This window comes from Pan paniscus, chromosome 13 (assembly GCF_029289425.2).
Source record: "Pan paniscus chromosome 13, NHGRI_mPanPan1-v2.0_pri, whole genome shotgun sequence".
Taxonomy (NCBI): Eukaryota; Metazoa; Chordata; class Mammalia; order Primates; family Hominidae; genus Pan; species Pan paniscus.
The window spans coordinates 140910332-140922565 of NC_073262.2; the positions used below are offsets into that span (position 1 = coordinate 140910332).

The 12234-nt window shown below is 54.2% G+C and overlaps 1 protein-coding gene across 3 annotated transcripts in view; it reads right to left on the reverse strand.

Annotated features, from left to right (window-relative positions):
- PER2 (period circadian regulator 2) overlaps positions 1-11138 on the reverse strand; it is a 44584-nt gene extending 33446 nt beyond the window's left edge. Inside the window, exons 1-2 of one of the 3 annotated variants that reach the window (XM_055109269.2) lie at positions 10658-11138; positions 18-266 (exon numbers count right to left, since the gene is read on the reverse strand). In XM_055109269.2, the coding sequence (XP_054965244.1) occupies positions 18-247 (230 nt within the window). In that variant the 5' untranslated portion in view covers positions 248-266; positions 10658-11138. The remainder of the gene's footprint in view (positions 1-17; positions 267-10657) is intronic. The other 2 variants (XM_034955486.3, XM_003813090.5) reach the window with 2 other exon arrangements.
- Positions 11139-12234: the final 1096 nt, after the last annotated feature.

Here is a 12234-nt window from a genome sequence, read left to right on the forward strand (position 1 = left end):
CCAGAGGCTGAACTCACCTCTGGCGGGCATCCGGTGGCTCCACCAGCATCCCCAGCTCCTTCCCACTGTCGTCACAGTCACTGCCCTGCGAGTCCCGCCCCGTGGAGCAGTTTTCGTTGGTCTCATGTCCACTGGAGCCACTGCTCATGTCCACATCTTCCTGCAGTGGGACCTGGCTGGGCTGGGGCTCCACGGGCTCCTTGGTGGGGTTACTGGGGCTGGGCGGAAATTCCGCGTATCCATTCATGTTGGGCTCTGGAATGAAGCTGGCAAACAGAGGGATGCTGTCACGCATTAACAAGCACACGCACAAGGGGCGCTGCAGTCATCAGGCAGAGCACCCATTTGTCTCTTCCTGTTACTAATGAAACTGCAGTCTCTTTTCTTCTCTCTGTCTCTCTGTCTCTCTCTCTCTCTCTCTCTCTCTTTTTCTTTCTATTTTGGAGACGGGGTCTGGCTCTGTTGCCCAGGGAATGCAGTGCCTGGGCTCAAGCGATCCTCCCACCTCAGCCTCCAGGGTAGCTGGAACCACAGGCACTCACCACCATGCCTAGCTAATTTTTTGTATTTTTGGTAGAGACAGGGTTTTGCCATGTTGCCCAGACTGGTCTCGAACTCCTGAAGTCAAGCGATCTGCCCGCCTCAGCCTCCCAAAATGTTGAGATTACAGGCCAACCGCACGCAGCCAAAACTGCCCTTTCATCGGGATCAATCACACGCACATTAGTTCATCACATCACTTATTTGTTCTTATTGACAAGAGCTCCTATCTGTCATGGATTAGGAAGATGGTTGAATGAGGCAGCCTCAGCCCCTGACACAGAGCTGCTGACGGCCTCATCAGAAGGCAGACAAGAGCACTGATAATCACTACCCGGCCTGTGGAGTGCTGGGAAAAACACATGGTCCCTCTGAATAGGTGATCTGCCTTTTACAAATTTCCCCAGATGATGGTGGGGTGGGGGAGCCAGGTTCAGAAATCTTGGCCATTACAGCACAGCACAGTTACAGGAGGAGGAGCCAAGGCTAGCAGGAGACATGGGGACAGACAGGGCTTGCCGGGTAAAGAGGGCAGAGGGGCCTGGCAGCAGCTTCCAGCAGCTCGGGGATCCCAGGCCCCACAGGCATGTACAAGTGGGATGGAGAGGGGCCAGGACAATGTGGCTTCACATTTACTGGGAATGGTTGGGAGCTGCTGAGGCACTCTGAGTGCCAGGCCCAAGGAACTCAGCTTGCATTTGGACAGACTTGCACTGCTGTGCTGGTCAGAAACTTTCCCTCTGCACTTTGGGGTAGGTGGGTGGAGTGGCTGAAATTAGAGACAGACCAGCGATCATCCTGGACACAAACTGAGGGGGGGGTGAACAGAGACAGGGAGTAGGGAGGGGTGGGACTGATTAGCAGGTGAGAGGCCAAAATGCCATCCCGGGTCCTCCCTTCTTCACCCAGTGATGTCTCCCCATCCCCAGGACAGCGTTTTCAGCAGGGTCCCAGCAGGAAGCAGGCACCCACTCAAGCGGGGCACTGGAGAGAGCCAGATGAAGGCCCTGCTTGACACAAGTGGTCATGCTTAATGAACACAGCTGTGAGGCTCTGGGGTGATGCTGCTGACTACAGACATGATGCTAAGCACCCAACACACAGCTTCCCAGCAACTCTGGATCACTGTCTACATGGTGCGCAGGAGATCGTTCTACGGAGGAGCCAACAGGGGTGGGTAGCTCACCCCAGGCCACACAGTAGCAGATGACAGCCCTGGATTCCAGGCCTGCCGGCATCTGAAGATGGGACCCCCACCCTACACCCAGGCTCAGCTGTGTGGGGACCTCCTGCTTCCTGCCACTGCACTGTGCTCAGCCCCAGCTCTGGCCCAGTGTGGCATTCCACTTCTGCATGGCATCCGTTTGGCCCTTCCCAGGGCAGCTGGAACAAAGGGAGAGAAGGGTTTCTGGATTCCACACCCCAAATCTTGTGAAACATCTTATGCTCCAGTTCCCATCTAGCTCTGGGAGAGCCTCCCCTCCCACCTCCTTCCCACCAGTACCCAGGTGAAATGGCCAAGGATCATACAATTGGTCGGGGGGAGGGATCATTTTCAGCAGCCCTAGAAGTCCCGAAGGGTCCCAATCATTTGCCACAAAGGTGCGTCCTGCTGCTTGTCGCTCAGATGGAAGGAGCATGAAGAGTGCACTTGAGTCCAAATCCCCCTGAGGAACTGACTAGTGCTGAGATCCCTGCTACCCCCGGCCATGGAAGGAGACGGCCCGAGCCACAGCCAAGGCTGGACAGTCAAGAGCTCTACCACCAGGAAGATGCTTCGTGAGGAAGCTGTGGGAGAAGAACGGACACAGGAACAGAAATCCTGTGGGAAGGAGAGGTTCTCCTGGAGACGCGTCACCCACTGAACACCCCCAGGTGCCCTCCCCAACAGGGCAACTCTAAGAAAGGGCTCGAAACCAGCCAGCAATACTGAGGGCTACACACACAGGGAGGTGGATTCCAACAGCTGGCCCCAGGAACTGAATGGCTAAGCTCCAACAAGAGCCTTCAGCATCCCCTTCCCAAGGTCGAGTCCATTCGCTGGCGAGCCACTCCAGGACAGCCTGGTGAGAGGCGGGGCTCATGGAGAGTCCACCCTCATCAGTGTCTGGAGAACAGCAGGGCCGACTAGACCTCGCCTTGTTCACAAACTAATAAACAGACGAAAGCCAACACGGGGCTGTGGAAAACACACACAGCAAAGACAACTGAACACAACCCTCATGCCACAGAGGAAGCAGCAAATTAAGACAGCATCTACTTTTCATCCTAAGAATTCAAGAAATGATGGATTCAATGAAACAAGTAATGAGGGATGAGATAAGGCCACAGACTGAGATGAAAATGCCACATCAGAATGGAAAACTAGAAAGGACAAAGTTCAGAATCAATAAAAAGAAAATGGCTTCAGTGAGAGAGAGGAGATGCACGACAGACTTTTAAAATGCAAAGGGAAAGGAGAAGAGAAGAGAGATGGAGGACAGCCGGGTTTTACCTGTCTGAAAGAGACAAGAACAATAAAACAGAAACCATAATGAGCGAGACACATAAAGAGAACCATCCTGAACCAGAGACAGATCTGAATCTGCCAATCAAAGGACAAGAGTCCAACACCTAAGTGCATCCAGATGACAAACGGTATCTTCAAGGATAAAGAAAGTCCTACCAACATCCACAGAGAACAAACAAGTTACCCATAAAGGATGAAAAAAAATCACACTAGTCTTGGATAGCTCTTCAGCAATATTACATTTCCAGAAGACAAATGTTTACACTTTTTTTTTTTTTTTTTTTTTTGAGAGGTAGTCTTGCTCTGTCACCAGGCTGGAGTGCAGTGGTGCAATCTCGGCTCATGGCAACCTCCGCCTCCTGGGTTCAAGCAATTCTCCTGCCTCAGCCTCCCGAGTAGCTGGCATTACAGGTGTCTGCCACCACGCCCAGCTAATTTTTGTATTTTTAGTAGAGATGGGGTTTCACCATGCTGGCCAGGATGGTCTTGATCTCTTGACCTCGTGATCCGCCCACTTCGGCCTCCCAAAGTGCTGGGATTACAGGCGTGAGCCACCAGGCCCGGCCGTCTACATATATTAATAGCTTTGAGAGGAAAAGCTTATGGTCAAAGGGAGGAAATCTCAATTACAGGATACTTGATTGTGGGTTACACAGCTGGTTTTATCAACATCCTGAGTCACATAAAACCCAAAATGCCAGCATCATTCCCCTTAAAGTCACGAACAAAATAAGCAAATCTGTTATTCTAGTCTTTTTTATTTTACATTTAATGGCAGTTCTAGCAAATTCAATGAAAGATGAATGGTAATACCTTTTGGGAACAGAGAGACTAAGCACGAAGACTGCCTAGGCCATTCCCACAAAGAGAGACGCCAAAGATTTCTGAACTTGTAGAAAGAGGCTCAACCTCATTAGCATCAGGAAAATGCAAAGGACGAGGTTATCTTGCCATCAGGTTGCCAAAAATTAACAGGACTGATCACACTCAGCGTTGCTCAGGTGGAGAAGAGTGGCTCTTGTGTGTGGTGGTGTAGTAATAGGGTATTTCTGGAGAGAAATTTGAGTTCCCAGCAACATTTATAATCTGCATACTCTTCCCACCTCCAGGAATCCATTGCAGAGAAGTGCTTATTTACGTGCTCAGAGATGTGTGAGCATTGAATATAAAAACCTGGAAAGAACCATCAACAGGGAGGCTACGCATCCTGTCCACCATCATCCTGGCCAGGAGCCAGCCTCCAATTCCAAACTGGTCCCCTGCCTCCACCTGGCCCTGCTATGGTTAACACAGCATCTAGAGCGATCCTGGTGAAGGGGCTTAGCTTCCGCCCGGCCTGTGCTCAGACCCTTGCTCAGAGCACAATTCTAGTGGGCACAAGGGCCAAAGGCTCTGCAAGTCTAGCTCCTGCAATCTCCTGGGCATGTCCTGTTAACTGCCCACCCCTCAGCCCCAGCCCTGTGTGCTCTGACCACAGGGACTCTGCACTTGCTGCTCCCTCGTGCCCACAGCCCTCTTCTTGCAGATGCCTGGGCAGCCTGCATGAACAGCACCACCTCCCCACCAGCTCCTCTGTGCCTCCACCACCGCTCTGTGGGCTTTCCTCGCCAGCACTGAGGGGCTGGGCTGTTTACTGCCTGCCTCCCCTCTGGGACCTAAGCTCCATGGGGGCAGGGGTTTGAGTTGGTCACTGCTGGATCCCCAGGGCCTGGCACGTACTGTTGAAGACACAAACCTGGGACATCCATACTATGAATACTATACACCCACTAAAAGGATAGAGGCCAGAAACACTGATGTGGGGAGAGTCTCAGACATGGATGAACAAGTCCAAGAACAATAAATAACAACAACAATAAAAAGGACAGATGGCACTCAGGCAGGGCCTGCCCGGTGCCAGCAGTTTCCCCACTGACTGACTTGCCCTTATTCGCTTAGCACTGAGGGCTGGCACTGGGGCAGACAACAGAGCAGACATCTTTCCTGCCCTCAGGGAGCTTACATTAGGGGGAAACAGACAATAAACAAGAAACTAGAATATACAGTACAGCAGGCAACTAGCAAGTGGGAATAGAGGGGCTGGGAGTGACATTTCAATGAGGGTGGCCCCAGGTGTAGGTGGCATTTGACAAGGATCTTGCGCACGAGCCCTCGTGTGTGAACTGACTCAGGGTCCCTGGGCTTCGCGCTCTCAGGCTTGCAGCCACGTGCTTCAGCAGGTCCTTCTGGCTTCACACCTGAGGCTGGCACTGGGCGTCCCTGGCTCTGCCTGCCCTGTGTGGAGTCAGATGACGTGCCACACCACTGTGGGGGCCCTTGCTGCTCCTCACTGTCCCGCCTGCTGCCAAGGGTCTGATGAGGCAGCTGGACAGGAGGGAGAGCTCGCTTGCTGGACAGGAGGCAAGGAGGAGCTGGCAGAAAATGCCCCCTCCCTCTCTCCCTCAAATGGACCTTTCTGAAGTTGTCTTTCTTTCCTTCCTTCCTTTTTTGGCACAGCCTTTCTGAAGAGGTCCCAAGGGGGTGAGCACCCAGCTGGATGTCTCTGTAAGGCAGAGCCTCATCTCAGCAGGGTGTCATCTTGTGTGTGCTTTCCAGACTTTTCTTCCTTACCTCCCTTTTCCTTTTCTACTGCTACCCTGGGACTGCAATTCCCAGTAAAGTGCTCACCTCAGACTCCATTCTCAAGAGAGCCTGAAGGCAGACCTGAAGAGAGTGGAGAGTGAGCTACCAGAGGAAGAACATTCTAGGCAGGGGGACAGCACACACAAAGGCCCTGCGGCAGGCAAGCACCTGACCTGTCTGAGGAAGGTGCACGAGGCTGGAGCAGAGCGGGCAGCGGTAGGAGGGCGGCAGCAAGGCCAGATCACGGAGTGCCTTGCGGGGGCAGTCAGAACTCCGATAGGGAACTGTGGAGAGTTCTGCGCAACAAGATCTCACTTACACTTCAATGGAGTTGCAGGGTTGAGGCAAGGTGGAAGCAAGGAGACCTCTCAGGGGGCTCTTGCCATGGTTCAGTGGAGCTGCCAAGGGGCCACCCAGGGTACCAAGGGCATTCTCTCACTCCTGACCCCCCAACACCCTGGACACCACCCATCTCATCCCCACAGCCCTCCCCCAGATAAGCAGCTGGTCCTTTCTGCTCTGAGTGAGTCATTAAGGTGATCAGAGGCAGCAGCAGAGTGGTTAAGTGCACAGGTCCTGGGTGGCCTGGGTTTCAGCTGGGTTCTACCACCTCCTGTGTGATCTCAGACAAGTTCCTTAACCTCCCTGAGCCTTGTGTCCTCATTCGTGAGATGGGGTAACAGTAGTTCCTGCCTTCTACTGGTTGTTAGAAGGATTAAATGACACAACCCATGCAAGGTATCTGGAATGCAATATTAGCTTATCACTGCTAATCACTACAGAAAAACAGACGGCGGCTGGGCGCGGTGGCTCACACCTGTAATCCCAGCACTTCGGGAGGCTGAGGCGGTGGATCACCCGAGGTCAGGAGTTCGCGACCAGCCAGACCAATATGGTGAAACCCGTCTCTACTAAAAATACAAAAATTAGCCAGGCGTCATGGTGTGTGCCTGTAGTCCCAGCTACCTGGGAGGCTGAGACAGGAGAATTGCTTGAACCCAGGAGGTGGAGGTTGCAGTAAGCCAAGATTGCGCCACTGCACTCCAACCTGGGCAACAGAGCAAGACTCTATCTCAAAAAAAAAAAAAAAAAAGAAAACGAAAAAGAAAAACAGATGGGTAACAAAAGTAATTTTGGAAGAGAGAGAATGAATTGTCATGGCAGCTGTCTCTGGCTTGTATTCTTATATTTAAAGGACTAAGAACTCCGTGCCACCTCCAGCCCCGGCAGTCCTTAGAGGAGCATCAGGTATCTGAAGCCACCATGCTGTCTGGGCCCCGGGTGCTTTGCACGTAGCTCTCCTGGTTTTCACCCGAGTCCATCCCCTGTGAGCCTGTCTAAATACGATTCACTGGTGCCCCGACATTACCTTAGGTGGAAGATAAGTATTTTTGCAAAGAGGGTAGAGTAAGCTTGGCAGAAATGTGAAAGCCAAATTATCAGAAACTTCGTCATTCCAGAAAATGCGTCTCTCAGCCTCAGCAGCTCTAATAGACCAGCCTCATTTTGAGAAGCTGGCAAAACCAACGTCCCTGTCAAAGTGGACTTTGCCTCCTGCCCTCCACAGATGTGTGCCCATAGCCAGCTGGACCAGCTGTTCCTGGGGAGCTCCTAGGAAACCTGTTTCTAACTCAAGGCGGGTAGGGGGAGGAAGGGCAGGCATGCACTTATGTGCTCAGGGTGCCAAAGCCCAGCAGGGAAAATGGCAGCCTGGTTGAAAAGGGGCTGCCAAAAGCCAACATGAGCCTCTGGGCGTGAACCTGCCCTTGAGGCCCTTTTTGCATGTCTGCCTACTGGCTCTGCCCCTAAGAACAGTCAGACTCAAAGAAAGAGGTTAAGCTCGGACCCCTGACCAGGTCACTTGGCCACATTTTTGGTAGCTAGGTTGCCTCAACTTGACAGAGCACCATTCAGAAAGTGCAGTCCACCACAAGAACGGAGAGCCTGGGATCAGGAGGAAAAGCAGCCGGTGGGGGTGGGGAAGGAGAAGGGCCAGGAGCAGAGACTACTGGCTGGTGGGGTCGCAGGGGTTCGTTACCCTATCCTCCCCACTTTCAGAGATACTCATACTTTCCATAATAGTGTTTAAAAATTAGGAACGAAAGCAAGCCTGGGACCCAGTTCCAGCGTCCACTGCCACTGCCAGGACTGGTAAAGTCTTACTGTACTCAATACCTGCAAACCTAAGGCGGAAAAGCATTTTTTGTGGAAATGAGAAATCAGTGTTCAATCACCAGAGGAGTCCCACCTCATGAGGTCACAGCTTGATGTATATCCACAAACAACATGCCATGTCACATGTCACCAGAGGCAGGACAGTGCTAGCCCCCCAGAGGCTCCTGGTGGCCCTCCCAGCCACCATCTACCCCGCGGGGACTCACTAGCTTGGCTTCTTGCAGCCTAGTGAATTCTGCCTGTTTTCGAACTTTACATAATAGGGCTCACAGCATGTACTGTCTCTGCAAGCCCTGCAGGATTTTACAACCCCAAATATTCTAACATGTTTTCTACTTCCTGGTAGGAGCCAACTCCCTGAGGCCAGCCTGCTGTAATCCTGAGAAAATGTTTGTCCTGCTAAATAAACAGCCACGCTCTCCATGGCAACGGTTGGGTAACTGAGGAAAATGTGACCGCAGCCATCCAAATATGGAGGGAAGGAGGTGCACCGGGGAGGCATTGTCTTGGCCTCACTAGGACACCTTCAATAATCTCAATTCAGACTTTTAAATCCCTACATTTTTAGAACTACAAGACTTTAAAGCAATAAGAAAGGCAAAAGTGTCAGCCTCCTAGCTCCCCGGTGGTCAGGGACTGAGCTACTCTGAATTGCAGGAAGCTCAGGCATCTGCTTCTCCTGTACCTGGTTTCTTAAAGAGTGGATTCTGATTCCTCTATGTCACCCCAGGAAGAGCACAAGGAACCCTTCGATGCCGGTGAGGGTTCAGCACAGCAGCTCACTCTGTCTTGGGAACTACCAGTCTCTGAAAACCAAGTGGCCTTGACTCCTGTCACCAGTCACTGCTGTTCATTTACTGCTTCTAATTTGCTCTAGACTTGGAAATATGGTAACAAACTTGTTACAAATGTGTACACGATGAGCATAATGAGTTGAAAGGAGGGCCTGGTCCCTAGGGGGGAGTGCGTGGGCTGGGGGAGGGGTCCATCAGAGGCCCCCTCTAGACTAATTCTCCCTTGGTTCCCAAGGTGGGCCAGCTTTCCAGAAGTGTGGGGACAGTCTCTGCCAAGCTTATGGAATTGTGTGTTTCTGGCTCCTTCTGCCAAACAGAGTGGTTCTCAAAAGGTAAAAGCACACCCAGAGCCTGTCTTTCTTCTGACTAAACGCCCAGTGGCCCTGCCAGCTGTTCAATGACCTGACAGAGCCGTGGTTTGCCGAGTCCTGGTGAAGTTACATCATCGCTTAAAAACAGCAGTGTGACTACCAGTATTTTTGAGAAAGTTCAGTGGGTACGAGAAGTAGTGCGCAGGAGAGGAATCTTTCCTTTTTCCTTGTAAGCACTGCAGACGTGGCTCACAGGAGAACATTACTTGGCCCAAAGGCAAGAGCATATCAGAAGCCTCTGTCTCCTGCGAGAAACCTGGGAAAAATCATCTGTAGGGTAACAGAAAACCAAAAACCTGGGAATTAAAGTAGACCTCTGAGACTGCCCAATCTGAGCCCCTCCAAACAAACAAGGAAACTGAGGCCCAGACTGGGAGCCAAGGCTCCCAGCAGCAGCCAGCTGGCTGACACAGGGCTCCCCCTTCCCACCTGGCACTCCAGTCTCCACAGAAAGCCAGGGCTGCGTTAGTTCTGTACCAATGAATCATACCAAGGCGACAGTGACAGATAACTGCAAACACCCACGGTACCATCCCCGCGCTGGCACACCACACAGCTTCCAGTCAAAAAAAAACGGAGTCCCTTTCTTCATTATAGTCATATAGCACACAAAAATCAATTCACCTTGTATTTTAAAACTCAATTTCCAAATAAAGCCTTCAGGTAGAGTCCTGTTTTCTTCTCAGGCACACCCAGCCTGGGACCAGAAGCCCCAGGTGGGGGTAGAGGGTGGGCCAAGAAGTCTAGCAGTCCTGCTGTGCCATACACAGGTGAGAGGTGTCCATGTGGGGCTTTAGCCATGGTGTGGGGTTCTTAACACATTTCCCGGACTTAAGGCCCTTCCTCCCAAATTCCAGCCCACCCAGGATTCAGCACGCAAGTTGAGGCCATCACTGAACTTCTGAAGCTCATCCTGCCCCAGGACGATGGGAAGATCCTGCAGACAGCCTGGGCCTGGGCCTCAGTTTGCTCATCTGTCAGGCTGAGGGGTTACTCTGGGTGATTTTCAGGGTGCCTTCTGGCTCTGTTGTTCTGTATGAATCAGCTTTCCAAACGGGTTCCTTCTGTGTAGGTTACAGAAACCCTGGCAACCAACTCGTCATCCCTTACCCTGGCCTTCCTGAAGGGGGAAGCAGGCCACCTCCCGCCCCCTGGTCTATGTCTGGGACTTGGCAGCCAAAGTACATCCCAGAAGGTAGGCGCGACTGCTGCACCAAAGAGTGGACACCCCCATTCCCTTCTATCCAGTCCGGGGAAAGGGAATTAATACAGGGTGGTCCAGGGGAGGCAAAGGGGCGAACATTAGAGGGTCTCCCTGCCCTCAGGTTCCCAGGCCTGGCTTGGCACCGGGACTTCCTTGTCCCTCTGATCACCCATTCCAGGAGACCCGTGGGTGTCCAGGAAAAGCTCCTAGATCAGCGCCCCTCCATGGCCCTTCCCCAGCCCAGGACTCAGCCCTGTGGCCTCAGAAGAGGCAGTCAGCTCCCCGAGGGTCCTCCAGATCCCAGGGCCGGCTGCGCTAACCCTTGGTTTCCTCGGCCTTCCCCATGCGAGGGGAGGGAGGGTTCCCAAAAGAGAATCGCCCACGGAACCGCAGCCCGCGCGCAGTCACTCGGTAGCTCGGTGCCCTACACACGCTGCCTCACCTTTCGGACCTCAGGCTCCTGAGCTGCGAAACGGGGCTTCGAGTCCCCAACCCGCCGTGTCACCGCAGTTCAAACGAGCGCACCCTGCGCGCGGCTCGACCACCCTCCACCTGGGACAGGGCCAAGGGCACACGCCCCCACGCCGGCGCAGTCTCAAGCCGAGGAGTCCAGCAGCCCAGGGAACTTCCGGCGGCGCCTCCGCTGCCCGAGCCGGCGCTGGGACCCCGACCTGCCCGAGGCCCGCGCGCCGGCGGCGGTTACGTAAGCCGCAGCGGGGCCGCGCCGCGCCACTTACCGCCGGCCGCGCCCGCGTCAGCCCGTCCGCCGGTCCCTCCGCCGACTCGCGGCTCTGTCCGCCCGGCCCCGCGCCCGCCGCCGCCGCCGCCCACAGCTGCACGTATCCCCTCAGCGCCGCCGCCTCCGCCGCGGCCGAGTCGCCGCTGTCACATAGTGGAAAACGTGACCGCGCGCGCCGCGCCCGCCCCCGGCGTCCGCCATTGGCCGCGACTCCGTCTCATCTGCATACACGAGGGGCGGGGCCTACGAGCGCCGCGCGCCCATTGGTGGCCGCGCCCGTCGCTCTTTTTACATAAGTCGCACATGGAACTCCATGTTCACCTCGTCGGTTCCTCAATGGAGACGCGGCGCGTTCGTGCTACCCGTCGTCCTCCCTAGTGGTCTCATCCACTTCCGGCGTCGGCGCCTTCCATTCACTACGCCCTCAAGTCCGCCAGCTCGGGGAGCGCGGAGTGGCGCGTACCATTGCGGGCGGGGGAGCTGGGCGCGGGGCTACTGCGCACCTCCGGCCGGCCTGGCAGACCCGGCGCGCCGAAGCCGGACGAGGGAGACCTCCACCTCCGGCCACCGGCCAGAGGCGCGCCCCCAGCGGCCAGGGCCGCGGGAAAGTCCGCGCGGCGTGCTTCATTCACGCATTCACATTCATTCATTTACTCATTCACTCACTCATTCATCGCGGGGCCCTGGAGCAGCCCAGGAGAAGGTGGCAGCACCGCCCTGCAGCAGCTCCGGGGGCACGCCCACCCGGGCCTCCGAGGTGCCTGTGGTCGACACTTGTCCCGGCAGCTACCAAGTGACCTTTCTTATTTTTGAGACCACGTGTTGCAATTTTTGGTTCAGGAAATAGAGTCATTGTTACTCTGGGGAGGTACAAAAGAAAGAAATGATGTTGTCCCTGCCCCCAAGCGCATCACTAGGGAGAAAGGACTATCTCAGAAAAAGGAAACTTAATCAAATGCTAAATTGGGCGATGTGGGCTATAAATTAACCAGAGCTATCCCCACAGGCTCCGTGAGAAAGGCAGCACTTCCAAGGCGGGTAGGATGAGCCCTGAGAAAGGGACGCCTTACAAAGGTGCAAGCCGCAGAGACGCAGGAGCCAGGGGTAGGAGGTTGTCCTGGGAGACAGCGCGGGACCCTGCATCACCTTGTTTCTGTAAGCATTGTGTGGGGCATGTGGAGCCTCTAAACTTCCATTTAAAGTGTCAGGAGAAAGAGTACAATTTCCCCGGGTCTGGGTAGAAGCCTGAGACTTACAGGACAGGAAGGAGCTTTCAGGCT